Source organism: Rhipicephalus sanguineus, chromosome 11 (genome assembly GCF_013339695.2).
Source record: "Rhipicephalus sanguineus isolate Rsan-2018 chromosome 11, BIME_Rsan_1.4, whole genome shotgun sequence".
Taxonomy (NCBI): Eukaryota; Metazoa; Arthropoda; class Arachnida; order Ixodida; family Ixodidae; genus Rhipicephalus; species Rhipicephalus sanguineus.
In genome coordinates, this window is record NC_051186.1 from 57,861,493 (window position 1) to 57,889,013 (window position 27,521).

Sequence of the window (27,521 nt, forward strand, 5' to 3'; positions counted from 1 at the left end):
CTAGCGTGCTTCAAGTGTCGAGCTGTGACACTTGATAGTTCGCGCTCATCTTCTGTTTGTTCGTTTAGCGGCGTCCCTGAGCTCGAGTGACATTCGTACGCGCCGTAACATGAGCGCGGACATCACGGTGAAAGCGTGAAACATTCCTCTACCCCGCGCCACGAGAAAACCGCGCGAGCAGACAGCGGAAGGGCAAGCTTCTCCCATGCGCAAATATAAGAAGCAGCGGGCGAGCTCGCCGACGACTTTTAAATGCGCCCTTCGGACTCCTAGCGCCACCTCGCTGGTAATCAAGAAACGCTTATTATCGCCTTCTGTCTCTGAGTCCGTCCAGCGCTAAATGGTGTGTATATAACGCTCGCCGTTAGCTACGTGGAGGATCTGCGTTTCGTGGCGTAGTGGATAGCGCCGCTCGCTGCGGAGCAAAAGGTCCCTGGTTCGATTCCGCGCTTCGGAAGCATTTTTCTGAGTTATTTTTCTTTGGGGCCTTTATATATATATACATACTTATACATATACGGTGCATGACGGCGGCGACGGCGACGGCAAAATCCAGCCGAGACTGTCCATATAATTGCTATCGCAATAAAAAGATAATTTCCTAGAGAATAATCTCCTTGGCTGATGACATTCGTTCGTAAGGAAGGCTACGCCGCGCCGTGCCCGATGACCTACTCAAAGTGCCCCGTGTTCGCGCGAAATTCATCGAATGTACACCAACTTCTCGTTGGTCTCCAGAAATGCACACCCTGGGGTTGTTTTATATAGTTCAGAAAGGCATACATCTGACGGGCTAGTTCGCATTACATAATTTCGCTGTGTCTCGTCTAGCTATTTTGCCGTCTGTGATTCTTTTCACCACTGCGCGAATCGTTTTATAGGCCTCCCCGCGCGCAACATAACCGTTCGTATGAGGCTGCGCAGCCAGCTGCCGCCATTAACACCTTCGCGACGAACACTGCGGCGGGCCTCATCTGGGCTGTCTTGTATGTATGGTGCTCCGATAACCGGCCGGCCTTCGAGGCCGAGCAAATGGAGGCCTGTGCGCGGCGATGGCCGTCTCGATAAAGATCAGCCCCGTTGTCGTCTTCCGAAGCTGACGTCGATTACCTCGTCGATTCCGTTACGGCCACTGGACGGGGGGAAAAGCATCTTTCGCACCTGGAGAGCCCCCGGCGGCGGCAGCTGTCACTCGCCTTGTCCTTTCTCTCTCTCTCATTTCCATTTATGTCTGGAGGGCGTCACTTTCCGCGCCGGCGAGTCATTGTCGATTCGTCTGATCACGGGAGCCGTCTACAAAATGGACTTGTGCCTGTCTTGTGCTTCGCTTCTCTAGAAAAAAAAAAATTTTTTTTTAATGTCCCTTATGGTGTGTTATTGGCTTATGTGCCTGTGTTCCTCCTTCACCTATTACTCTCGCCTTATATATATATATATAATTATGCAGACAGGATGGTATTGGGGGCCGTTGTGAACGTCGAAAATTTGTACCTTTATTATTGCTGCCGCTTTGCCGCGTGGTCGTCTCTTCCCTGCAGCGATTGGATGTCGTGCGGGGAAGGTGCGCGTATGTCAGAGAGAGGTCCCTTCTTCGAGCAGCGACCCTTAGTTTAATTATTTTGTCATTTAGGTTCTTTTTTTGTCCTCGGTCTCTTCTCGTGTAGTGAATGAAAATCCGCTCTTCTCCCCTTCCCTTCTATGCTTCTTTGTTTTATAATGTGACTTTTCTGAGCTCTCTCGAATTTTTTTTTTTTTTTCTTTAGACCCGAAAGAAGGCGATCTGCTCTTCGCCGTCGTGCGCTTTGTGTTCTCTCAAAAAGCGGCTCGATTTTTCAAGTTCTATCTGTCGACAGTTCGTAAGTTTCTCTCTAAATATATTTCATCGTGTGCAGGTCCTCTTGTCGACTTTCTCTCTTTCGTGTACAGAAGAGATTTTGAGAAATAAAGAAACTGCGTTCGTGTGCTCCTTGTCGTAAGCCGGGATTTGGAAGGGAGGTCTGTATTTTCCAACCATGTCGTGGAGAGAGCAGCCAGGATTATCGTCCCGACCTTTCCAGTGGCCGCTCCATCACACGAAAAATAAAAAGAAAATTACGAAGTCTCTTTTTTTACTGCCATTTAAAAATAAAACTGGGTTGTTTTCATTATTGCTGTGGGCGATCTGGTAGGGTAGGACAGTCAATCAGCCCTTCATTGCTGTATCTTATGTTGTTGTTCTTGTGCCCTATCCTGCTTTATCGTAATTTGTAACTCTTGATGTGTTGTTAGTAAAATATAAGCTCGGGAATGAGTTCCCGTCGTTGCGTTCTTGGCCACGAGGCACCATTGTGCTCGAGATATTTTCTGAAATATCTCGAAATTTCTACAAATAGCGCACACAAGCAACTTTTTCTTCAGTTTTAGTTTCATCGTTTCGGTTTTGGTTTTCTTCGACGATCCTCCGGTATATAGATTTACATTTGTCGTCAGGCAACGCATCTTTGAACAACCTCGATTTCGTAGTTTCCACATCAAAAGAAAATATTACATCCGGTTTGGGACATGCCTTGCGCCCGAATAAGGCTCTTAATTTGTTGTGATTACGTCTACTTTCCCGAAAGTTCCCGCGGTGGTGTAGTGGTTATAGTGCTTTAGGTCCTAACCGAAAGGTCGCGAGTTCGAGTCCCGGCCTGGGCGGCCGCATTTAGACGGGTGCGAAATGCAAGAGGCCCGTACGTGCGCTTAGATTTAGGTGCACGTTGAAGAACCCCAGGTGGTCGAAATTCCCGGAGCCCTTCACTACGGAGTCTCTCATAATCGTATCGTGGTTTTTGGTACGTAAAGGCCCAAAGATTATTATTTCCCGAAAATTCGGCACCCGGTCACTGGTGCTACGTCACGCTGATAACTCGCAAACCGTTCGCGATTTAGAAGTGCCAAGCGTTCAAGAAAGACATCTGCCGATTGGGCAGGTTGGTATAGGTTCATTATGAACCTATACCAACATGTCCAATCGGCAGTTACCCTAAATGTACGCAAGGTATAAAACGTTTAATAACTTTTTTTAATTTCAAGTTCCAGAGGGTGCACTTCGTCTTTAGCCTCCACCCCTCCCGTATTGGCAATATATTTATCAGATAGCTTCCCCATCCTTGGATGAGTCGACCTGTCAGTCGTATCAGCCGGAGACTCCCGGAAGCGGCGGGATAAACGCCAAGATTTCGGGTGTCCGGCGAGCAGCAGATAGCGCGGATATACGCTGGAGCGAAACAAACAAACAAACACGCCGGTACCGCGGAATCTGTTGCCCTTTAGCGTATAGGGGCAAGAGCCAGTCAGCAGGAAGGAGCGCGTTAATCCGAGGACGAGCGGCTTTTCATGTCGGATATATATGTCCGTTCGCCTTTCGCAAATCCCTGTTGGCGGCGACCGATTAGAAATTCCGTGCTGAGCGCTTGTGTTTTCTCGTATTGCAGTCTTTCTCGGCGTATCACGCTTCCTCGGCGATTCCTTTGTGTCGGCCGCAAGCCGTTCACCCGTAACGCTGGTGTAGTGGTTATGGTGCTCGACTGTTGACACCACCAGGTGGTCGAGATTTCCGGAGCCCTCCACTACGGCGCGTTTCATAATCGTATTATGCTTTTGGGACGTAAAACCCCTAACATTTTCTTTTTTTGTCATCTGCTGACCGTTGTCCTTAATATTTCCGTGTCGGTATCACCTGGATTACATAAGTCATTTGGCGTACGCCCTGCTGAGCCGCCTCGCACATCTGAGATCTTTGAAAAGGTATTTCCCCTTTTGGTCATCGCTGCCAGATAGTGAAATATAAGTGAGGGCTTCTGAAATAGTGACAATCACTTCCTTTCGCTGCATCCGCAGCCACCTACTGTTTGAGGGACGTAGATTTTTTTTTTTATTTCTTGTTGAGTTCCTTTATTTTCGGGCGACGGGGTTTCAACACAACGGTCTGTGATGCATCTTCCGTACTGCGTTAGCACCTTCCACTCATTCCTCCCCACTCGGACGCCGCTCCAGTCCTCACTACGGTATTGCTTCGCATTTTGGAATGGACACCCGAACGGCCATCGCGTTCAGTCTGAGCTTTTTTTTCCTTGCTTGGACCCGTCCTCGGAGTGCCCGAGCCCATTTGCCTCGCGAGCTTCCCGAGCACTCACGACTACAACCCGCGGTGTCGGGTGCGCTCGGAGCACGCCTCCTCGGTGGATAGCGATGGCGCGTGAAGTGAGCTGCAGGCAGCATCTCTTCCTCGCAAGGCGTAATGGGAAACGGCCGTTCCGTCTCCTTCCCCTCGCTACTCTTATGATGGCGGTGTCGCATTCATGGCGGATCGTAGCCGCGTCCTTCCTCTTTTTACCGGAGCCCTTTGAGTATCCAGGGGCTCTTTCTTTCGCCTCCATAGCGGCAATGTGTACGTCTTGCTTCCTGTATCACACCATTCAGCCGCGGCGGCCGGCCAAGTGGTCGGCACTGCCTCTCTTCTTCACCTTTGGCGCAGCGTCATTTCGCTGAGACGCGAATGTTTGCCCCCGGAAGAAGAATGGAGTACCCCGGGGCCTAAGCCCTCCTTACGCACCAGGTTCAACCTGGGAAAACGAGTGAAAAAAAAAAAAAAAGAGCGGCCGGCCGATGGCGTGTGTTGTTTACCGTGCACTTATAAAGAAAGGTGTGCCCACGCCGTCGGCCCTAGCGTGCTGGGGCCGACGGACCTTCTGGAGCACTTCGCTGCCGAGAGACTGCTTGCTCTGGGAGAGAGTGTTTCTCCGAACCTGGATGGCCGTCTTGCACTAGGACAGAGAGAGAGAGAGAGAAAGTGTGTTTACTATTAGGCACAGCTAGCGAATGTGTTCTGCGCAAAAAATATCGGACGATTGGCTTCTAGCCCACGTGTCTTTTTACACTGTCACCGTGTCGTCTTGTCGCGCTATAAGCAAATGGAATCCCGCGTGCCGCACTCGTGGTGTCAGCTTGTCCTCTCTGTGGCCTTCCCGTTTCTTCTTTTGCCGGTTCTGCTCGTCGTCGTTTCGTGTTCCCGTTCCCGAATTGACCGCCCGTTTGCCAATGAAGCAATATGTATGCGCGCCGGACGAGAAGGCGTCGCACGAGGCATGCCTCGATTTGCAAACATGGCTGCCTGTCTGCAGAAAATTCCGCTGTCACCAGTCGGCTTTGTTTTGTGCGTGTGTGTTTTTTTTTCTTTCATTTTTCTCATAGTTTCAAGTCTCCAGGTTACCTTTCTGCTTCACGTTTTATTCACTTCTGTTTTACGTCTGCGTCACGCCTGCTTCATTTGTATGTCCTGTTGCACGTTCTGCTGTTTGTTTTTCGTGTTTATTTGTCGTATAATCCTACATTGTGGACTGCCCATTCTGTACACACACACACACGCACGCACTGCAAGAAATGAGGCACGCGAATAATTCCTCCTTCGCGGCGGCGCTGTGAGTTGCGGTGACTCCCTGCGGACAGTTTCTGTATTGTCATGCCGCCCTCATTTGGAACTGCTATGCAGATGACGCTCGTCTTGCGGAATGAGCCCTTATGTGGCATGTAGCTAGCTATCAGTGCTACAGGCGTAATACCGGAGACCGCGGTCATGCATGCATAATCCGCCTTTTCCATTTTCCTGCGCAGCTCTCCGCCGTTTTGGTAGGGAGGCGGAGCTTCGCGGGGTAATTCGGAACAGCCGGGCACGCCAGAACAAAAGCCTCCGAGATGGAAAGGCGTGCGCTGCCACAGCGTTTCGCGACTTTCCCGCCAGGGGAAGGGCGCATACGCCGTGGCACCGTGAGAAAGACTGATTGGTGCTGTCGGCCTGTTGTGATCCCGGATTGCGAAACGTTCCGTATGGCATCCCAATAATTCCATACGTTTCAATACGGAAACCACGCGTTTTGCACATAATTGCTATATATTTCCTCTTACGGAAACATACACAATTATTCGAATGGCACGCGTAACGTTTCCATAGGGTGCACTCGTGCATTTGTTGCTGAAGGAATGATGCCAGAGGTGTCGTTCACGTCACTTCCGTTCTCAAAGCAGAACGAAAACGCGAATCTATTCGGTTGCGAATCGCGTGCTTTTATCTATGAGGTAACGTTATCTTGAGCACTAAACCGTTTAGTTTGGAGGCTGGCTGGTAGCTTTGAAGTCCGCGTTTTGTCTGTCTACTGTTCCCATGCGAGCCGTTAACTCGTAGAGTACTGGTGGGCAGTATCTAGTTGTAGTGTACGAGTAGTCGATAGGCTGTGAAACGTGCAGTAATGCATCTATACTACGACTCGCCTAGGAGGCGAGTCTGTGCGGCTAATTGCGCGGCTAATTCTATATCTTAACGCGAGCCATAATTGTCGGCGCTTAAGAAACAGCTGACACTTAAACGTGCCCGAGCCGTCTTGGGAATATCGTCGCGTTGGACATCTTTGGCGTGTTGTCGGTCGACCGGCATTCCTTGCAAGCTTTTCCTCCGCGAGACAAGACTATTTTAATAAAACGTGTGTTTAATAAACGTGACGACAGCACACGACAGCCAGGGCCCCTAAAGTGCTCCGTGCTTAAAAACACGACCTTCAAGATCTGTCTCTTGTAGGGTGGAATTGGACACCGCCCGTAATATTTCTGTAATGAGGTTTGTTCTGCCACTTCTTCTGACCTTCTCTTACGTTTTGCGGGACACTGATTTACCCTGGCTTATCGACTTCGCGGCTGTGAAAAGCCGACTCTTTTAAACCGATTCATTAAACGTCGGTTAACGCGTTAGCGCCTGCACCTTTTTTTTTTTTTTTTTTTTCGCCATCCGCAGTCGTTAAGCTACGTGTGCGTGTTTGCACGTAATTGAAAACCGCGCCGTCATGAATAATTATATTTAGCACGCTCGACCTTCTTTTAATTGATTGAGCGGCAGGTCTTGGATTCACGCGTGCCTCTCTCGTTAATTTCTAAACGCTGACCGCCGTGTGGTTCTCGGGGAAAGAAGAAAGAAACGTGCCCCTCCTCTCGCGTGGTGTGTCCGGGATCGCGGTCGCTTCGTTAATTCTTATTTTTGCGATGGTTATACTCGCTTCCTTGTTAGGTTCTGCGAACAGTCATCACGCATATCCGCGAGTCCCGCCTTCCTGGCACGCTTTTGCCTTGTGTCTTTTTGTTGCGGGCAGCGGCTTGTCGTATTTGCGCGCGAAAATAACCCCGCGCTAAATTTTGTTTCTTTCACTTACAGTTGCCTCTCTCTCTGTAATTTTTGTGTGGAGAGGGTGGGGAGGGGGGACGCTGCGACTCGGGGGGAGGGGTCGCAATGTCAGCGCCATGCATTGACATAATAGGAGGGGGGCGCTGCGACAAACCTTCGCCTCCCCCCCCCCCCCTAAGGGGAACCCTGCGCACGCCCAGTTAGTGTTCAGACTGGTACACGAACAGCTTTACGCCGTTTTACGTATGCGCTGTACGAACGAGCGCGCGCTATCACGTGGGGGCGTATAACTTCCGTTTCCCAATAAAAATCATCCGAGTCCCGGGCTCCATGTCCGGGCGATGCCGGCCAGGTAGACGGTCACGTGAAGTCATGACAGGGTATACTGATATACGATGATGCGGCGATTTGAATTGGCGCCATTTGGAATATAAGAGCGCTAACGACTGCCGAGTGCGTCGTGCCGTGCATGGGCGCGGCGTGCAGCCTCGTCTAGGTCCGTGACTTGGGCGCCTAGATGTTTGAACGCGATAGAGATAGAGCGGACGCCCGTAGGAAAACCGATCCATGCCAAAATTAGAGGGAATACACCGCTTTTGTGCTCTGTGATCTCAGAAAAAGAAACTTCGTTAAATCGGGTTTGGTGGTCAGTTTCGTTCGTTAATTCGGGTTGATTACAGCACTGAATCCTATGGGTAGCTGCCGGGGAATGGAAATTTCTTCAGTAGATTAATGGGAACTTCGTAAAATCGAGTTTCTTCAGATCGAGATTTAACTGTGTGTATTTCGGCGCATATTGTAGTCGATACTTTTCGGTGAGTAAGTTGGCGGCTAGCTCGCGCTGGATGCCGGGCGCGAAGCACGCTTTTCCGGGGCCTCTTTTGTCAAATCGCCTAGCTCCCTCTTGAAGTAGCGAGGCCCTAGCCGAGGACGCTCGAAGTACGTGTCACTCCGATGTTTTGCTGGGTAATTTATCTCGCGCTTTAATTAAGACACATGACCGGCGCGATGTCCGAGTGAAATGGGTTTCATGAGGGGATGCGAATACAAAGCGGGGATGCGAGGACGGAGGCGTGTTTTCGAGATTGGCTGCCGAGATTTCGTTGGATCTCGCTGCGGCAGCGAGCTCCGGACACGCGCTGTCCGTCCCCATGGTTGTTGCACGAATCCCCTGCCATCCTTTTTTTCATTGTAGATTGTAGTGAAGTGGGATTATTTGTGGCATTGTGTTAGTCAGTGCGTACCGAGTGTATATGTGTGTGTGTGTGATAATAGAGAGATTAATACACGACCGTTGTTGCCCGGGCCACTGCAAGATTATGTAGATCCAATTTACGTGTTTTAACCTGCGGGGTAAAGCTTTCGTAATGTTGTACTATGCCAACGCATATCGCAGTGTTCTGCCTACTTTACAGGGCGAGAGAGCAACAGCGCAGAAGCGTCGTACTTCAGGGTTAAAAAGAGAGAGAGAGAAAAACCTTCGTTTTAATAAAGCGATGGCAATTCTTAAGCGAGTGTGATTATTGTGAACAGCGGGAATACTGAGGCTCACTTTCTCGTTTCAATCTCATAATGCCGTAGTTAACGGAGCCGTTCGCCAGCGCGTACCTGTGGGTTGCGGGAGAGTCCTTTGAGTATTGAGGGACTCTGCAGTTGTAGTAAGTATGGTTTGGATTCACACGGACGAAGATTCGTTGTGAATGGTTTCTCAACCACCTACTACTGTTCTGCAAGACGTCACCAGCAGTTAGCAAAGATACATTTGGCTTTGAAAAAAAAAAAATATGTCACCTTCCGATTACGTTGACCGCATGAATTCTGTTTACTGGCGTTTTACCTTAACTAAAGGTGTCTAATTACGTACCAATTAGCCCAGCTTCTGACTTCGGTGTCTTAAGCTTCGGGGCTCTTGTTTGTGTGGAACTGTAGGACAAAGCCCTACTCTTAATTAATCCGCATGCCCGCCGCGGTGGTCTAGGGGTTATGGTGTTCGACTGCTGACCCGAAGGTCGCGGGATCGGATCCCGGCCGCGGCGACGGCATTTAGATGGAGGCGAAATGCCCGTGTACTTCGATTTAGGTGCACTTTAAAGAACCCCGGTTGGTCGGAATTTCCGGAGCCCTCCACTACGGCGTCCCTCGAAATCGTATCGTGGTTTTGGGACGTTAAACCCCAACAATTATTATTATTGGTTATCTGTATGTTTTGCAGCGTAGCGCGCGGTAGAACGGGCTCGGAGTTAACGTGCGTGCGGCGCATTTCCCCTCGGGGGATTTGCTGAAGCCGACCCGGACTTCCCGCGATGTCGTCGCGTCGCTTTATTGAGACAAAGTGCTGCATGTTAATTTCACGCACGTCCAGAGTTTTTCGACGCGTGCCCCGTACAGTTGGTTGGTTGGCCATTGTCTCCTCTACGCTCGTCTGTCACCATTATCGCCGGTGGAATGACGCTGTAAATTCTTCGCGCGCCGTGGCGGGCGAGCCCGCTGCAGCGTTGTCTTGGCAACTGCTTCGCCGTTCTGGCTTCGGGGCACGAAGTCGAGGTTACGAGGCCGCCTCACGAGCGGTTGTTCTCTTACAGACCGGGTTACGTGATTTGGACGAAAGTCATAATTAGCGCTTAGAGAAAGGGATTAACGCATCGACTGAGATGCGAATGCTAACGGACGTCGCGCGCGGGTATTTCACCACAAATCGCCGCGGCACTGCTGCTCCCTCACCTCCGCACTGCGAAAGGAGAGGGCTGTCCAATTTCAGCAAAGAGCAAGTAACGATAGGTGAGAGAATAGCGCGGTACGATTGAAGCCAAATAAAAGGGTATCGGCCCAACAAATGATGATCTTGCCAAGGCTGATTACGTGACCTAATGCTCTCTCTCTCTCACCTTTCAGTTCTTGCTCCCTGGCCGTGCACAAACGCGAGAAATCGTGTGCTTAAAGGCGTATGGTTGCTTGTCCTGCATCGTTGTGGCAAACTGCTTCATAACTCATCGCAGCGGGAAAAAAAAGACGTGGAAAGAAGACAGTACGTGCGCCGTACTGACTTTTTCTCTGCACCGTTTTTCTTGGCGCTGCGATACGTTACGAACATATTCAGCATGTTTATAGACGGTTTCGCTGTTTGTAAACAAAGTGGCGTGTACCGAACGGCCTGCCCAAGAAGACTTCCGGTGCGCCACTTCCGGGAATACTTTTTCAAGGGTCCCGGCCGTATTTCCTGGTGTGTTTGAGTTTGTTGCTCTATTATTTCTGGCGCATTCCTTCAAATGTGTTTAGAGCGATGTCTAGCGTCTGCATGAAGGGGCTCGACGACGTCGCACGGGAGAGGTACAAGCAGAAACTGCAGCCGCGAGGAGAATTGCCTGATCCGCTGGATAGAGAAGTCGTGCAAACTCGGCTTTTGACAGGAAGCCAAAAACCTGCCTTTATCACAGCCGCGGACACATTTATGTATATTCGTCTAGGCACACAACCTCACGATGGATGGATGGATGAACAACTTTATTTTAGTCCTTCGGTACTCGCGATTAGCGCGCAGCGGGCCGCTCCCAACGCTTATATACGCCTGTGTCACACCGGGCACTCTTGATAGAGATCGGCGCCGATCGGAATCGCACGCAATCCGACGTTTTCGGTGTGACTGAGATAATATAGATGAATGTACTCATGCGATGATGTCAGGTGCGGCTGAGTCACGCGAACTACTATGGTTTATTCACGAGTACAGTATTCATGAATACAACTTTCAAGTTTACCCGCCTACATCTACTGCCCATACTCACACCGGAAGATGATTTAGCTAGAGTGGGGCGATGTCCATTGACGGACAAGACAGGTGATGAGTCATTTGCTCTCACTGATGCGAACCCATTCGCAGGCGTCGCTCTCATAAAATGCAAACTCAACGGCAACAAAACACGGGCACCGCGACTTACACTGTGCGGGAATTCATGTTGAGCGCGGCTGCTTTGGTGCTCCGCGTGTTGCTTCGAACAGTACACATCACTGATGAGGTTCCAACTACAGGAAACACCTTTACGGTGAATTTTCTGCGTTAGCCAGCTTTCACCTCTTGCTATCCACTTCAGGCGTCAGCGTACTTCTCTGCCACGGGTGGAAGACGACGGCGTCCGACGTGTTCTTTTTCATTGGGGACCTTCGACTAACGTCTCAGCATCGCCTCTGTGCCATTAGAGTATGCTTTGAACTTTACTTGCCTTCGACAAAGTGGGCAGAACAAATCTACGCGCTTTTCATGGAATCCAGTTTTCTCGCCTGATCGCTGCAATCCAGGCGCTCTTTCTGCCTTCACCTCTCGGGAAACAGAACGTTTTGACTTGCGATAGCAAATTAGCTCCGTATCGCAGACTGCATCCTGGCACTACAGGACAGTGCCCGAGTCGCGAGCGCTTCATCGGGATAATTCTATCAGCAGAAAACATCAAAACACAAGCAGCCGCGGCCAGCAACGCAGGCTAAAACCACGCTAAAACAAGGTAAACAGGAAGTTTTCTAGGGCCAGTTTCCGGTCAACGCACAATGTTGCCAGAGAACGGCAAGCGCTGGCGAAACCGTCTATTCTGGCCAACAGCTTTCAGGGTGTTCGCGCGAGCTGGCTGGCTGGCTGGCAGGTGGTGCAGCGCGAGGCAAGACGTGTGGGATATTGCGCGCGTTTTCTGAGCGCCAGCGAGGCGTCGGCCCTGGCCGCTTACTTCCTCGTCGGCTCAGGCCGATAAGCGGGCTGAAATATCGCCACGCACTTCGTATGGCGGTTATCGGTGGCCGTCTTGCGGGCACCGTGCCCCTCGTCCAGACCCCGCGGGCCCAAACGAGGGCTTTGGGACGGGATGGGCCTGGAAGGAAGGGTTTTGCGAGGAGACGGGTAGGCGATTTAGCGCCACGTCAAGCGTGATGAACGCGGCTAACGCTAAATCCTGGGGCCCTGGCGTGTGTGTAGCAGCGGTGCTGCTGTGTGCCTTTTGCGCTGTTCGTCCTTGCGAACCAGTGTGGTGTGTTGGATCAGAGGGATATGGACCTGTGGTAGTATCGTGTGCCTGACCCCAAATGCCGTGCGCCTGCCGTAATGACCGCCGGTGTCGCCCAGATGACTTTAGGCACGCGTGCCTCCCTCCTATCACCGGACGGTGTCGTGCTGATGGAGCCAGGTGGCGGCGCAGTACATAACTATAGAATAGCGAGGGAGAAGAGAGCTTTACGTTTAGGGTACCTGTTGTATAATTGTAAGAAAAGTTATCTGATGTAGCAGACTTGTTCGTGTCCGGCGCCTCTGAGTGGCCGGTTTAGTTTTGCAGATACTGGACTGTTGGCGCACGTCTTAGTATCGACGTAGGCAAGACTGAATTTCAAGAGGGACTTGGTGTTTCTCGTTCTTGTAGGAACTTATTAAATATCAATGGACTGTAGCGATCTCTTTCATCTCAGAAATACTGCGTTGCCACCGCTGAGCGAGGCGCCCGCTTCCATGGAAACGGTTTGCGCACATCTTTTGGGTGTATGGTACAGCGTCGAAACCGACCATGCCTCCTTGGCGCCGCAGTTAGAAATACTTGTCAATTAAGTAAACGCCTCGCGTAAACATGCTCAACGCTCCTCATGTTTCCTCGGGGCGCGTTCAGAACAAGCGTTACACAATGGCGATAGGCAAGTCACGTCTTCAAGTTCAGTCGCTGTTCCGAATACGGAGCTAACGTGTTGCATGCGCATGAAAGCGCGTCGATTTCGACGGCGCTCCCAGTCGTTTGACTTGACCTCGTCCGGTAGTGGTTCCGCTACAGGCGGGCGCGGCACTTATTAGGCGGGTCGTAGTCGCTCGCTATAGTTTCGCGTTGAAGCCCTTTCCCTGGGATAAGGGGAATCGTTTGTGAGGAACGAGGCTCTTGCAGGGGTCGAGTTTGCCGCCGCTTCGACTCGAGAAGCATTCGTCGCGTTTGCTCGTCCGTCCTCCGGACGTCACGCGACGGTGACGCCCTCGACTTTTCGCTTTCGCCGCCCTCCTTTCCTGTCCTTTACTGCGCCGCAGGTCGCCGGCTGTGGCACATCCCAAAGTTTCGCGTAAGTAGCGCGAGCGTGGTAGAGGGCGCGCCCGTCGGGTCCCGACCCCAGCGTCGCTGTTGTCGCCCGGCGGGCGTTCGATGGTCCCGTGTCACGGAACACGCTGGAGAGAAAGACGGACGTGCTCCGTGTCGTTCTGCGGCGACGCCGTGGCGTGACCCGAAGCTCTTTGCGGTCCCTGTCACGCGACGATTATCACTGGCCGGGAATCGTCCTCCCATTCTTCTTCCGGCAAACGCCCAGCGTCCTTAGGCACGCGCATAAACACTTGTTTCTCTCTCTCTCTCTCTCAGCCTTTGGTGCGTGAGGGTGGCGTAGGTTGGAGCAAAAACACAGTACTGTCCACTTGCTGAATTTGCCTCGTTATGACGCTGAGCTGTGCTCCTAACAAAAGCTGCAGAAATAGCGTTGTTTTTGCCCTCCTTCAACCCCCTCCCTCCCCTCTTTAGAGTACCTCGACACCTGATCCGGACATCGCAAACTAGCGATGGCGTGCGTAGGCGACGCGTGAAGCGGACGCCATGGCTGCGAAGTGTTGCCTGCAGTGGGGAGGGCAAAGTATCGCCGCCCGAGAAACAGCTGAAAATCCAAACATCAGATCACGCGCTTTAGTGAAGGAGCGACGTCCCGGAGAGGAGGAAAAGGGGGGGGGGTAGTGGCGTCAAGGCATGTGCGATCGCGCTTCCGCGTCACGTGCACAATCTGCAAGAAATGAGAGGAAGGGGGAAAGCAGGTAGTTGCTGTGAACCAGGAGGGCATTTGTGTTTAGGGGTGTGGGGAGGGGTGGGGTGGGGGTCTTGTGATGAGTGTCTCTCAATCCCTTGCACACTTGTTTCCTGACCCAGTCTTTGTTTGATTTCGGCTGCTGTGTCTCAGAGTCGTGTTCCCTTTGACGTCCTCATTCACGGCCCATTCTCCCCCCTTTGGGATACTAATTTACATTATTCAGTGAGGCTGAATATGAAGTCGCAAACTGTATGTCTCGCAGCCTAGCGGAAGAGCCTAGAAGCTGGATTATGGGATCATTCACATTACTGTACATAGTGTTATGCTTTCATGCGCACCATAATTAGTGCTCAATATTAGAGTATTATATTATTTCCATCCCCGCTCTATTCTGCGCTGCTTACGAGGCAAAAAAAAAAAACGTTGCACGCTGAGAAGCGGCACTGCCTTCAGGGCAACTATACCTGGCGACAACTTTCTGTGGCAGCACAGGCAAAGCTACGTGGACAGAGCTTCTACACGTGTGCTACTACTCCGAGTAATCCGATTGCACGCGGTTGTTAACACGCACAAGAAAATGTGAAATCGACACCAGATAGCCCGAAAAATATAAATAGCAAAAAACGAAAATCCTTCACGGGATAAGCTTTCTTACTTGCAATGCAATAAGTCTTGATCATAATGCCTATTTCCTTTCTTTTTATGTTTCCTTTTATGCTACATAGTCTACAAAAGTTACCGTTCCCCGACTACATGTGCAGCAGTGTAGTAAAAAGTGTGTGCTTTGGTTCCGTAGCCTTGGCTGTGCTGTCACAGAAAGTTTTCGCCAGGTATAGTGTCGAGCCACGGTGCTTGCGCAGCAAACAGTCATGAGTGTGATGAATGTCATTCTTTTCATGAGTGTCCTCATATTGGTCTTGGGTGTCAGAAACAGGTTCTCACTTTTTTTTTTCTGCATTGCCTTTTTCTACAGCCTACAAGACTGAATGTCTACAAGAACGACAACGACAGCTGGGACTACACCAACCCCAACCTTGGTGAGTGTTGGCGATATTTATCACTGACAATTCCTTTAATTCGTCTGAGTTTGCCATGTTGATTGACATGTGGGTTGAATGCCACCGCAGCTCTAGTTGTGTGCAGTCATGGGCAAACAGTTGACTTCGTTGAAATGTTTATCTGCATGTTATGTAACGCTTTTCCATAGGCTCTCTTCTGTATAGCTGTGCGTTGCATTGTAATGCGAAGTTTCAAGCAAAACGTCATTACATTCTTTTTGTTCCAGTTTGCTTTGTTCATGGCTGTACAGTAGGTTTTGTGTTTTTTTAACGTAACTGCTGCTGACCTATAAGATCAGTATTAGTTTCACCCTTTCACTTGCAGCATTGTTGTTTGCCTAGCCTACACAAATAAACAGTTGAGGTCTAGTTTGAGCAGTGGCATCAGAAATTGTCCAGGGTTTTCCCCTTGTGTGGAATCTGTCTATATAATTGCACTAATGCATGAAAATGTGAATTGTTAACTGACCAAGCCCTTTTTTATGGAACCACCATAGTTTGCAGTACACTTAAACCTCGATATAACGAACTATCAGCTATAACGAAGTAAATGAAAAATAGTCTTGTCATAACTAGTGTTATAAATAAACGTTTATAACGAATTTTCGGCTATAACGAAGTTATTTTCGTGGCAGATGTGACTTTGTTACAATGAGGTTTGAGTGTAATGGCAGTGAGGTCTAGAAAAGCTCAAACTATTTTTTTTTTTTTTTTCATTCAGCAATGTGTCCACTCTCAGTCCCAGTCCTTTGCGTTTTCCATAGTAGTATGAACAGCCTTTGGTACCAGTATTGCTTGCCTGCTTTGGTTTTAGCTTGGTGCTAATGTGCTGCTTTTATAACGCTGCCGAGTGTGTTCTCGCACAGCGCCACACGCTGCTTCTGTGATCATTATTTGTAAAAAAAAAAATATTATTGCCCTTTTACGGCATGTTGTGCCCATATCTTGGGGTCTTTTCATGTGCTCAGCAGTGCCAGTTATCTGCTTTACCTAAAAATGGTGTTTTGTGCTTGGGGTGAAGCGCTAGAACATGCACGGTTAGTGGGGTCACGCTCCACAAGTGCAGATTGTTGAGTAATAACATGGCGGAAGGGGGCCAATATATCGAACTTTATTGCATTCTTTAAGGGGCTCTGCAACACCTTAAGAACATGGTCAGAAAACTATGCCGATCGGTAGTCGAGGCTCCTTAGAACATGCGAGCCGAACATTATAGCGCAACACACGGCCTGGAATTTAGTTAATTCTCAGTCAGCTAGAAATTGCTCCCTCTCCTCTCTACAAATGATGCCATATACTCAAATCGCTGCGCCATATACCCATGTCCACAGACGTTGGCTGATTGCAGCATTATGACCTGCATATTTACCATGGGATGCTGCCACGTGCCCACGCGCGCACTCGAGATCACACTGAAAGTAAGCCGCGTGTCCGAAAAAAATGGGAAGGGGGGGGGGGGGGAGTGTTCAAGGTCATGACGTGCTCTGACGAAGTGGCAAATCCCTGTAGCACCGCTCGTACTTAACGGATTCTAAAATTTTTTTCCGGCAGTCGATTCGTAACGCAATGAGCTCTTTTAATGAAGCCGTTTGATAACTTACTTGGAAAAGTGTTGCAGGGCCCCTTTAAGGTATGCATCTGTGTTTCAGAATTCAGGTAGTTCGATTTTTGCGTTTAGATTCATTTCTCTGGGCCACAAAAAAAAAAAATGTGGATACCCAGGAATTGCGCAGAATGTGCATGTTCTTTAGCAACTCACTTCAATGTGTGGTGTGAACTGGTCTCCACATTGTCACTGGCAGACTCACCCTGTGGTTGTGCACACCAAAGAAACATGTTTCACATGCTGCCAACACTGTGACAACAAGCGACGGATTTATACATGGAAAATAAAAAGACTACATACTTTACAAACACTGCGTGGTAGCGTCTGCTTATTTAGCTTTTTTTTTTTCTTTTAACTCAGTACCAAGCGGGCTGCCTGTATTGGCTTTCCCGCTGCTGTGTTTTTCTCAGCTTTACAAAAAAGAAACGGAAGGCACGAGTGCCTTCCCGTCCAGTGTGAGGATCGTTGCACCACAGAGGCTCCCCGACGACCGCGGAAACATGTCGGCACACGTGTCACGTGGACGTCGCGTCTGAGCTGGACACTTGAGAGGGGCCAGCCGTCCACTCGCGGTCCCCAGTGTAGCAAATGCGGCTTCAGAGCCCCCAGACACTTTGTCCACAGACCACCGCTCTTTTTCTGTCTCGATCCAAGACTCCGGAAGAACGAGGCGGGGAGTTTGCCGAGAGGCGGGCCATATCGTTCCCCCACCGTGACACGTGCGAGAAGAGGGGTGCACGCGTGCGACACCAGTGACGAAAAGAAAAAAAAAACATTCACTGAGCTACTGCCAACCCCCCTTTTCCCCTCCGGGCACATGAGTGACAGCCCCCACCCACGTAACGATTCATCACCACTCTAAAAAAAAAAAAACTTTTTGCCACCACAACAGAACAGAGAACAACAGAAACAACTGGATACGAAGAGAACACGGCACAGAAAGAACGAGAGGGGGCTCGGAAGGTTGCTGCCACGATGATGCTTTCACCACCAACCAATAACCAACCACCACTACCACCACCAACCACACGACCACTGAACTCCCGAGCCGCAATCGACCACCACCACCACCACCACCAACCATCCCTTGCACCCTGCCTGGCTTGCCGAGGGGCAGAGTGGCTCTAACCGGATGTGCACGTCTGTGTGTGTGTCCCCCCTCCCCCCATCCAGGAGGCTGGAGCCCCCTGGTGGTGTCTTCTTGCCTCCCTCTGTGGTGGTGCGGTGGGGTGCAGCAGCCGACAAGCCGCTGGCGGCGGACGATTGTCAAGTCTCTAGCCTCTCTCTCTGCCCTCTGACGAAATCTCGTCTGGCGGTGGTCTTCGCAGCAGCGACCCCTCAACGCGTGACAACCCTAGCCCGACCGGAGCTGGCCTCGGATTGGTTTGTTGTTTGACCCTGGCGTTCGCTTTGTGCCAGTGTTTTGGGTCTGGACACCGCTTGCAAAGGTCTCCGGGGTGGTTCTGCTGCCAACCTCTTTGCATGGTAAAGAGATTGCACTATTTTGTTGCAAAACTGTTCAGTTTATTTTTTGTGGTTTTGCCATTATCGCACATTGAAGTGTTCAACCTGCAGTGCTAGAAGTAAGGGTTCATTCACACTGGCGAATCAGTCGGGTCGCGTGCGACCAGTGTTCTTCTACGGTGCTGTAGTTGCAAAGCGACACGTCCCAAGCGGTCACTTTTGGTCGAAAAGTGACTCTATTAGCTCGCTGCCAGATTCGTCAATGGCACGACTGCGAAACTGAGCAGGGAGCGACGTCACTTTCCCACCGAAAGTGAAGTTTTGTGACCGGTCACTTTGTGATGAGAGTGTGCTATAAAAACACTATTGGCAAACTTAATCGTGTTACCTATGGGTTGTCGGTGTGAGTGAGCCCTAAGTGAATTGTGCCGTTGATCTGTACAGTGTTGAGGTAATAGCCAGCATGTCCTGATCCTGTGAGCATGGCTGAATGTGTGGGATGCTGCTAGTGGCAGAAAGACACGCCTGCGCCTACCCCCCCTTCACGTTTGTTTTCATTTCGGTGGTGGGTACAGGTGGATGGAAACGCGACAGTCACTCCCCATTACACCTGATGTCTCAAATCGGGAGTGCACCGTGTTCTCTCTGATGCAGTTCGCGCACGTTGGAATTTAAATACTGGCACTGCTTGAGCGTGCAGTTCTGAACGTGGAAAGGTGTTGGCACATTGTACACTGAGCTAAAACCAAAGCACATGGGTAAAGCCACAATGTGGTTCCACTCTCATTTCGGGCTTGGGTGTTTTATTCCGAACACACCACTCTGCCTTGTGTACTGTTTATGTGCATGTGTTACTCATGGCAACCTTTTCTTTTTTTTTTTTTTTTTTCACCCACATTGCAGGGTTAAACAACTGTATTTTCACGAGGACCTAAGTGTCACAACTTGTTTAAACCATGACGTCCACCTCGTGTGCACTAATCGTGAATGTTTTGAAATCATAGTGAAGTTCAGATGAGATGATTCTTTCAAAGTTTCCAGCATGTGAACTAGGAAAGCTTGAGGCACAGGTCATTGCAAGGAAACACAACACAATAGCTTGGAGGGGCCCTGCAACACTTGTCCTAGTAATCGTCAAATTACCTCACTATCGTAGTTTATTGCCTCATGAATCTGATTGCTACAAGAGATTTTCGAAACCGTAAAGTACGAGTGGAGTTAGTGATTTGGCGTACATTCTATACGCTTTCTCCCTTCTTTAGTCCCAAAGACCATGCTGGGAAGTTACACAGGGGGGGTATAACAAAGGGGCAACAAGCTTAGAATCCGTAAAGTACAAGTGGGGTTACAGAGATTTGCTTAAGCACTTTCTATCTTCTTTCCTCCCAATGACCACGCTGAAAGTTACATGGGATATAACAAAGGGTCATAAGCTTTGAATCCGTAAAGTATGAGGGTTACAGGGATTTGGCTAAGCACTTTCTATTTTTATCCCAATTATCACGCTGAAAGCTACACAGGGGGGATGACAAAGGGGCAAGAAGCTTCGAATCCAGTAAAGTATGAGCGGAGTTAAAGGGATTTGGTGCACGCTCTATACACATTCTTTTCTTTCGTCCCAGTGACCACGCTGGATGTTAGACAGGGGGGTATAAGAAAGGGGCAACAAGCTACGTTAGCACATGTCATGACTATAGCATTATAGATAACTACAGCACTATAGAGCGCGGCACGAGTACGTAGTGGATGTCTCTCACCCATGACTTAGTCTGGCCAGTCCATGACAGAGTTCGTCAGGAGGTGAGCAAGCAATTTCGAGCTGTCTTTGAAATGAAATTGTAAATTACTTGCACCATGCAGTGCTTGTAACATTTGGCTTGCACAGTCACAGGAGCTTCGACTACTGATCGGCAGCGTTTTCTCACCATGTTCAAAATATCTTGCTGGGTCCCTTTAAAAGATACACCACAGAAGACACCAGCTTTCTGTGCACGTGTTCTGAGCTACCTCAGTTGCACAGGGATGTTCTAGTTGAAAACAATTTCGAGTAACGAATAGTGCCTTGATAGATTCAAGTCTTTGAGTTGAATGGTGGCTATTCACAAATACAGATAGTTTTGAAATAGAGCTCAGCCATTTTCACTGCACTTATCAAGCATAAAACTTCAGCTTTAGTGCTACGAGGGATACAGAAGAGTACGGAGCTCGCATTAATTTAAACCAAAGATGTTAGGAAAATAATGCATGTCTATATAGTACTGCACTTTGTTTTTTTTTTATTAGAGTATTGAATTCTGGCAGCGGCAGCTGCATTTTCAGTGGAGACGAAAATGCTTCAGGCCCGTGTACTTAGATTTAGGTGCACATTGTAGAACCCCAGGTCATAGAAATTTCTAGAGCCCTCCACTATGGCCTCCCTCATAATTATATCGTGGTTTAGGGACGTTAAACCCCAACGGTTATATTATTGTTTTTTGCAGCCAATGTATTAAATTAAGTATGCACAAAAAATGAAAATCAGTTTAACCAGATCTCACAAAGCAAGTCAGAACTTAAGCTTATGTTCATCAAGGTTGTAAATTGGGCTATTTGCAATTAGTACAGTGTAATTGTTCTTTGTCTGATGTGCTGGGTGACAGCAAGCATTCATATCACATATTTCTGCACTCACAGTTGCAGCCCAGCAACTAAGGTGTCATGCTGCTAAGCTCGAAAGCGCAAGTTCGGTTCCCGGCCACAGTAGCAGCACTTTGATGGAGACGAAATGAAAAGGGGGGGGAAAAAAGCCATTACATTTATATTTAGGTACACCTTAGGTAGTCTGATTAATCCATAGTCTCCCATTGCAGCGTAACCTTAACGTGAAACCCCTGGATTTATTCCTACACTTGTTCTCCCGTGTTGGGCTAAGACACCTTTTATCAGTATAACTGGATAGTTCATATTTTAGAAAATAGATAGTGAACGTGAAATGTTCAGTACTTGCAAAAAAAAGGACGAAATTGGGGAATAATCCAATTGTCCAGGGGTCTATGTGTGAAAGCACAACAGCTATTTCATGGATGTTGACTTTGTCTGCATGTGTTTCGTGTATGAAGTCAGATATTTGGTTTGTCATGCTTCGCCGCACTGAGAATTTGCCTGCCATAACAAAAACCGCAAATGCAGCATCCTACATGGTCATAGGGAAGCATAATTTTGTTTCTTTAGTTCCAGTTATGTATTTGTATAGCAAAAAAAAAAAGAATCCAGGATAGTGGGCGGTCGCCAAGCCCTACTACAAGACCCGCGTAGCATGCCTCATGCTCCAATGTTTAGGAGCAACAAAATTCATTTAGGTCACGTTCCGTGACCTCACGCCTGGCGAAGATTGTAGTCTTTCTTCAAACTGGGAACTTGTGTGACCATGGTAGGTTACTGTCGCTGTTTGCAAAAGTGCACACACCAGTAGACTACCGGTTTTATCTGTAAGTTAGGTTAGGTTAGAGTCTGGTTAAAGGGACCCTAAAACGGTTTTGATGACCTTTTATAAGCCCGTAGGCATCTTAGGTCCTTTGTATCATTAATGGGCCACTTTAAGCACTTCGCTAATTTATTAGAAGGTTCGAAACGTTTGCGCAGCTACGGGTTGCAGCAACTCCTGGGTTGTTTTGCAACGTAACTCATATGACCGTTCTGATTGGGATATTGGCATTTGTACCAGTAAATGAATTGCGGGCAGCTGGGTTTATGGCGGTACCTGGCGTTACAGAGGTCAACCAGACAAACATGGATCGTGGTATCCACATTGAACTCTGCATTGGCGGAGGTTCACAGAAGGTGTAGCTTAGTACAAACCATTCAGTCAAGAAGTTGGGGATGAAAAGCACAGCATAGGAGGATGGCAAACTTCTGTAGCCTGTAGCTTTCTCGGTGCAAGATGTGAATTGTTTACCTAAATGCTTACATACTTTCAGAACACTGTTTCGGGAACCCTTTAAAGTACCCTATGCAGTTCGGTCTAATTTGTCACCGCCTACAAAATGCATGTTCAGTTTTTACCAACATTCTGGAGCTTTCGCTTGACGTCCACACCATCGATATCATTTCACGAGTACTATATCACAACTACTACAATCGCTGCACGTCGCTTAAGTGAAACATTTGTGCACTTTCAACTGCTATTCGTTGCGAGTCACAAATCGTAACCGCATGCCTGGCCTGTTTCTGTCCAGGGAAGAGCGGGAGTGAGCGCCCAGCCCTTCTTGGAGAGCCTCGTGGCTTCGGAAACTACAGTAAGTGTGCGAAGTTTCGACTAGCACCCTGCCCCCAGTGTGTTTGTTCAACAGTACACAAAGGAAACAACCTTATCAATAACAAGTGTAACATCTCACAAGAACTTAACGGGTTCCGCATTTAAAAAATCGCTTAGGGGCAGGGTGGCTGATCACAGTGCATTCTTTACAACATTGCCAATTCCATCAATGCTAGTGGCTTATTATTTTGAGCAGCCTACAATAGCCACAAATTTCAAAAGCTATCGAATGAAAAGAACTTTCGACCACCGGATTGTAACAGCTCCTTGTAGCTGTTGCACGTTTCATACTTTTTGCCTTGCTTTGGTAACACCTCCTTTTGTTTTGCTGCGTGCTAATGAGGTTCGAAATGCGCTGAAAACACTTTATCACATTCAGTCGAACTTTGTAATAAAGCCACCCGGAATTGCCTTTGTGATGAGTATGCAGTCACTGTGCAGTGCGAGAGTTCTAGGCTTTTATAGTTTTATCCGGTTCACTATAGGTGTGGCTGTATTTTGCTCCACAAATGTAGACCCTCGTGACTACAGGCTAATACAAATATTGCAGGTAGCTTGCAAACGATTATTCAATTTTATATATTACTGATTGTTAATGCTGTTACAACAGATGCCATTATGGTTAGGAGACCAGCTACTTTCATGCAGTGCATTGTTTTCACTTTATTTTGTTTGCTAAACTGTTTCGGTGCAGAGGACAGCATTGAGGCAGAGTATCACCACTATCCCGAAGGTATAGCTATATTTTTTTGTTGCTTATTTGTGTTTGTTTGGCAAATGCCGTACCTTTTGTTCCACTCAGACGTTTTTTGTCTGTGTTTTCTATTTCACTATGTGCTTCTTGAGTTGTGTAATGTGGTGCCTCACTCCCACATTCAAGATGATAGAAATTGAAGACTTCATAACGCATCGTGCGATATCGTGTTTGTACATCGATTTGTTTCTCGAACTTGGTTGCCGAGCACAAGCTGTTCCTTCTCCCTGCATGCAACTCAGGAGATGGCAGGGGCCCTGCCTCCGGTCCCGGCTATGGCCCCGACCGCGGCGACTACGACTACGGTCCAAGGGGAGGACAGTACAACAGCCCTGGTGGTGGCTACAATGATGGCTACGGTGGACCCCCCAATGGGCCCCCCCAGGATCGCTATGGTGGTCCACCACATGATGGGTGAGTTTTGCCTTTACCAAGGTGAAAGCCTTAGATGCCTCGTCAAACACGAAGAGTGACCGTCGACGTCAACACTAGTGATGCAAAAATAAATCATGTGTTGACGTCATCAGATGACATCGTCGCTTGGTTATAGGTGGGCTGATCTCAGAGGCGGTGCAAAACCTGCTAGGTGCAGAAAGCAATGCTTTTGCCTTGGGGTCATCTTTGGCGAATGCACAAGGGACCCTGTGAATGTTTACTGGCACAAGGTGCGGCATGCCCTTGTAAATAGTATTTAGCACGAAAGCCTTAGATGGGGCCTCCTCGGAACGCGAAAAGTGACCATCATCTGCGACGTCAACGCAAATGATACAAAAAGTATAGCATGATCGCAGGTTGCGTCATCATGATGTCACTCTGTTAATGATGGGCCAATCCCGGAGGAAGGGGCAACACCATGTGAGGTGCCGAAGCTTCAGGGGAGAGGATTAATGCAATTGGCGGGGGGAAAAAAATGGCTTTTTCCTACAAGTCATCCGGGACAAATTCTAAAGGGACTGTATGAATCCCATGAATCCCAGAGATCCCATTTAGATCATTGGTGACAGTGCTCGCTGCTTTTGCTGTAGATTATTGTAAGCGCTGTTTCGCTGGGAACAACTTTGCACTATAACGAGTTTCGCCCTTGTCAGTTTGGGTGCTGGCTATGGCTGTGATTTAAGCATTAGACTGCTCCCTCAACTGTCTGCCATAACCAGTTCTTGTGCTTTGCAGGCGCGACGGCCCCAACTATGGCATGGGCGCAGCCAATGCGTCCCCACAGGCTGCGGGACCTCACCAAGGCTCTGTGCTGATGGTGTATGGGCTCAACTCTGAGAAGATGAACGCTGAGAAGCTCTTCAACTTGCTGTGCCTCTATGGGAACGTTGTCAGAGTGAGTGTTCCCGTTTTTCATGCCGTGAAAAAGCACCTACCCATTTGAGATTTCTGTTACAGCAAAGCTGTCTTAGGCTAGCCTGTGCCATAGTAGTACTAGTAGTTAGCATCCTGAGAAAACCATTGGCCGAGCCAGCAGGTCATGTGATCTTGCTTTGACCAATCGGGTGTAAGCGCATGCATTCGAGATCTAGCTGTGGATTCACAACGTCCAGTGATCACGCTAGGCAATCATGTAGGCTCACGTGCTTCTCTAACCACACGTGATCTCGTTAGTCGATCGTATAGATTAGCGCATATGGACGTTGCCATGCCCAACACGCAGCGTTGCGAGCTCGCAAGCGGAGGCTAAGTGCCAGTCTATGCGCATTATTGCGCATGGATAGCTTCGCTGTACGACCATCCTCACAGAGTGGATAGGTCATAGATTATTTTTGTTTTGTTCCTTTCTAGAATAGCTGCTGGCAACAGCAGCCGCAGTAGTCTGGTAAAATGTGCAGCGAAGTCAATCTGCTGACTACTCCATTTTGTGGCTTGTCCTTCTTTTGTAGATAAAGTTCCTAAAGAGCAAGGATGGCTGCGCCATGGTCCAAATGGGCGATCCCTTGGCCGTGGAGCGGGCAGTCGGACACCTGAACAACGCACAGTTCTTCGACAGCAAGATGCAGCTGGGCTACTCCAAGCAGGCTTTCCTCAACGATGTGCAGCTGCCCTTCGAGCTGCCCGACGGCACACCGTCCTTCAAGGACTTTATGGGCAACCGCAACAACAGATTCACCAACCCGGAGGCGGCCTCGAAGAACCGCATTCAGCCACCCTCGCGCGTCCTCCACTTCTTCAACACGCCTTTCGGCATCACCGATGATGACCTCAAGAAGGTATACATCAAGGTGTAGTACCACATTTACTCGCATAATGAACCCACTTTCTTCCAGATTAGGTTAAGTCCATTTTGGGGGATGGGTTTGTTTTGTGGCAGGCAGAAAAAATTTTATACGAATTTTGTCGGACGATGGACTCGTGGAGCGGTTGCATGTGGACCCAAACAGTCGCTTTAAGAGGGGCACTGCTCTTGAAACTATTTTTTTTCTTTAATTCTGGATCGATTTTGATGAAACTTGCTGAGTTGGTGCCGTATACCCAATAAAGTAGACGGTGAGACAACTGCCACGGTAGCTCAACTGGTAGAGCATTGGACGCATGATTTGAAGGCTGTAGGTTTGGTCTCCGTCGACTGCAAGTTGTCTTTACGTCCACTTTAATTCACGTCTATATCATAATTAGTACAGTTAACATCCCATTACTTGCCTTGGCTTGATTGTCTGTTAGTTCTCATTAACGGATTTATCAATACGTAATATATAAAATATCAGCATGTGCCTTTTCTGGAGCAAAATTTTTCCTAAACTGAGACAGTTACAAAGTAAATGAACACGTCACAGTAATATGGAATGAGAACTGCATGCAACAGGACAAGAATGGATCTTCTTAGCCCCTTTGATATGAAAGCTATCAAATATTGAACATTCACGAGAGAGCCAATGGCAAGCTGGGATTTCACTCATCATTGTTCAACATGCCACATCTTTTGTTCAGATGGACTTAGAATATCAATTCTTGTTCTGCATGCAGTTCTCATTCGAGATTACAGACGCCAACCGTTTATTCGGACTCGGCGGGAACCGCCAAAAAGTCCAAATGATCGAGTTCGAAAAAAAAGGATTCACCAGAAAAAAAGCACCTTTATTGGTCCAGTGGCCGGGAAAACTTGTCAGTTCACGTCTCTACACAAGCGTGCTCACAGATGACCAAGCCTGTCCTGTATTACAACCAGTGTTCGGCATCTGATAACTGTGGTGTGGGCGGCGCGTCGTCGGAGTCACTGTCCACGTGCGCTGGTTCCATGACCTGACAGACGATCTCATCAACGTCCAACTAGGTGAAAACTCCAGAGCAACACAGGATTGAGGTCTGCCGCCTTTGACCTGGCGAATAATCGCAGGCTTCTTTCGCCATCGTCAGCGTCTTCTAGTAGCAGTCCTCTTTTTTTTTTCCTTCCTACCATTTCTAGTTCATGCTGCAGCGCTCGTGCTGTAGAGCTCTCTGTCCGTGTCGTGCACACGGTGAATCTCGCACCACACCGGGCTGACTCGGAGCGTGGCTTGGCTTGGCTTGGCTTGCGCTGTGGTAGCCATTCAATGGATACTCGGCGGTTTAAAGCCGAAAGGCGACCATTATGTGTAGCCAGCAAACATAGCCTTCAAGATCAGCAATTGTAATTTCTCCGTGGATCGATCTCCAGCCATAGCCAGTGGAACGTTTCAGTACTGGCAACCTAGCAAAAATATTGTACACATCGCGGACAGCTTGTCTATGCTTTCCACGTCGCACTCGATCAGCCAGCTGGAGTCCGAAAAATCGAACGACGCACTTTGGGGCGTCCGAAATTTCGATCGTGAATTTACATTATACTCCATACTTCAATGGGATGAGTAGCGGTGCCGCGAAAATGTCCGAATAAACGAGCACGTACAAATTTTAACGTCCAAATAAACGGTTCGCAACTATTGTGATGTCCTTATTTACTTCGTAACTGTCTCAGTTGAAAAAAGAAATCTTGCTCCCAACAATACTCACGAAATGTTTATCTTGAGTACTACATATTGTACTAGAAAAATAACTGCATATTTGAAATCGGCATGTAAATATAAACTCGGCATGTTTCATCAAAATTGGTCAAAAATTTAAAGTTTTCAAGTTCCACGTGCCCCCTTAACAGCTGTTGGTCCGTCTTCTACGCATGGCCTAGTGACCAATTGCCTGCAGTCCTCCAACAGAACACATAAGCGGCATCATTTTAACGACAGCTTGTGGCCCATTATGAATTAGCCACTCGCAAATATTTGTCGCACAGAAAGAGTAGTGCCCAGCATGCAAACTTGCCATAGCTCTCTCGGCTTCAACAACTTCGGCAGGTCGCTGGCATTTAACCCAGCAGTGAAAGAGCGCCTGCTCTGTCCTGTTGG

At 48.7% G+C, this 27,521-nt stretch overlaps 1 protein-coding gene across 5 annotated transcripts in view; it reads left to right on the plus strand.

Annotated features, from left to right (window-relative positions):
- LOC119374805 (heterogeneous nuclear ribonucleoprotein L) overlaps positions 1 to 27,521 on the plus strand; it is a 166,273-nt gene that overhangs the window by 132,634 nt on the left and 6,118 nt on the right. The window contains exons 6-11 of one of the 5 annotated variants that reach the window (XM_037644988.2): positions 14,961 to 15,024; positions 22,330 to 22,389; positions 23,104 to 23,142; positions 23,406 to 23,577; positions 24,334 to 24,493; positions 25,047 to 25,385. In XM_037644988.2, the coding sequence (XP_037500916.1) occupies positions 14,961 to 15,024; positions 22,330 to 22,389; positions 23,104 to 23,142; positions 23,406 to 23,577; positions 24,334 to 24,493; positions 25,047 to 25,385 (834 nt within the window). Of the gene's footprint in view, positions 1 to 14,960; positions 15,025 to 22,329; positions 22,390 to 23,103; positions 23,143 to 23,396; positions 23,578 to 24,333; positions 24,494 to 25,046; positions 25,386 to 27,521 lie in introns of all 5 variants that reach the window. The other 4 variants (XM_037644989.2, XM_037644990.2, XM_037644992.2 and 1 more) reach the window with 4 other exon arrangements.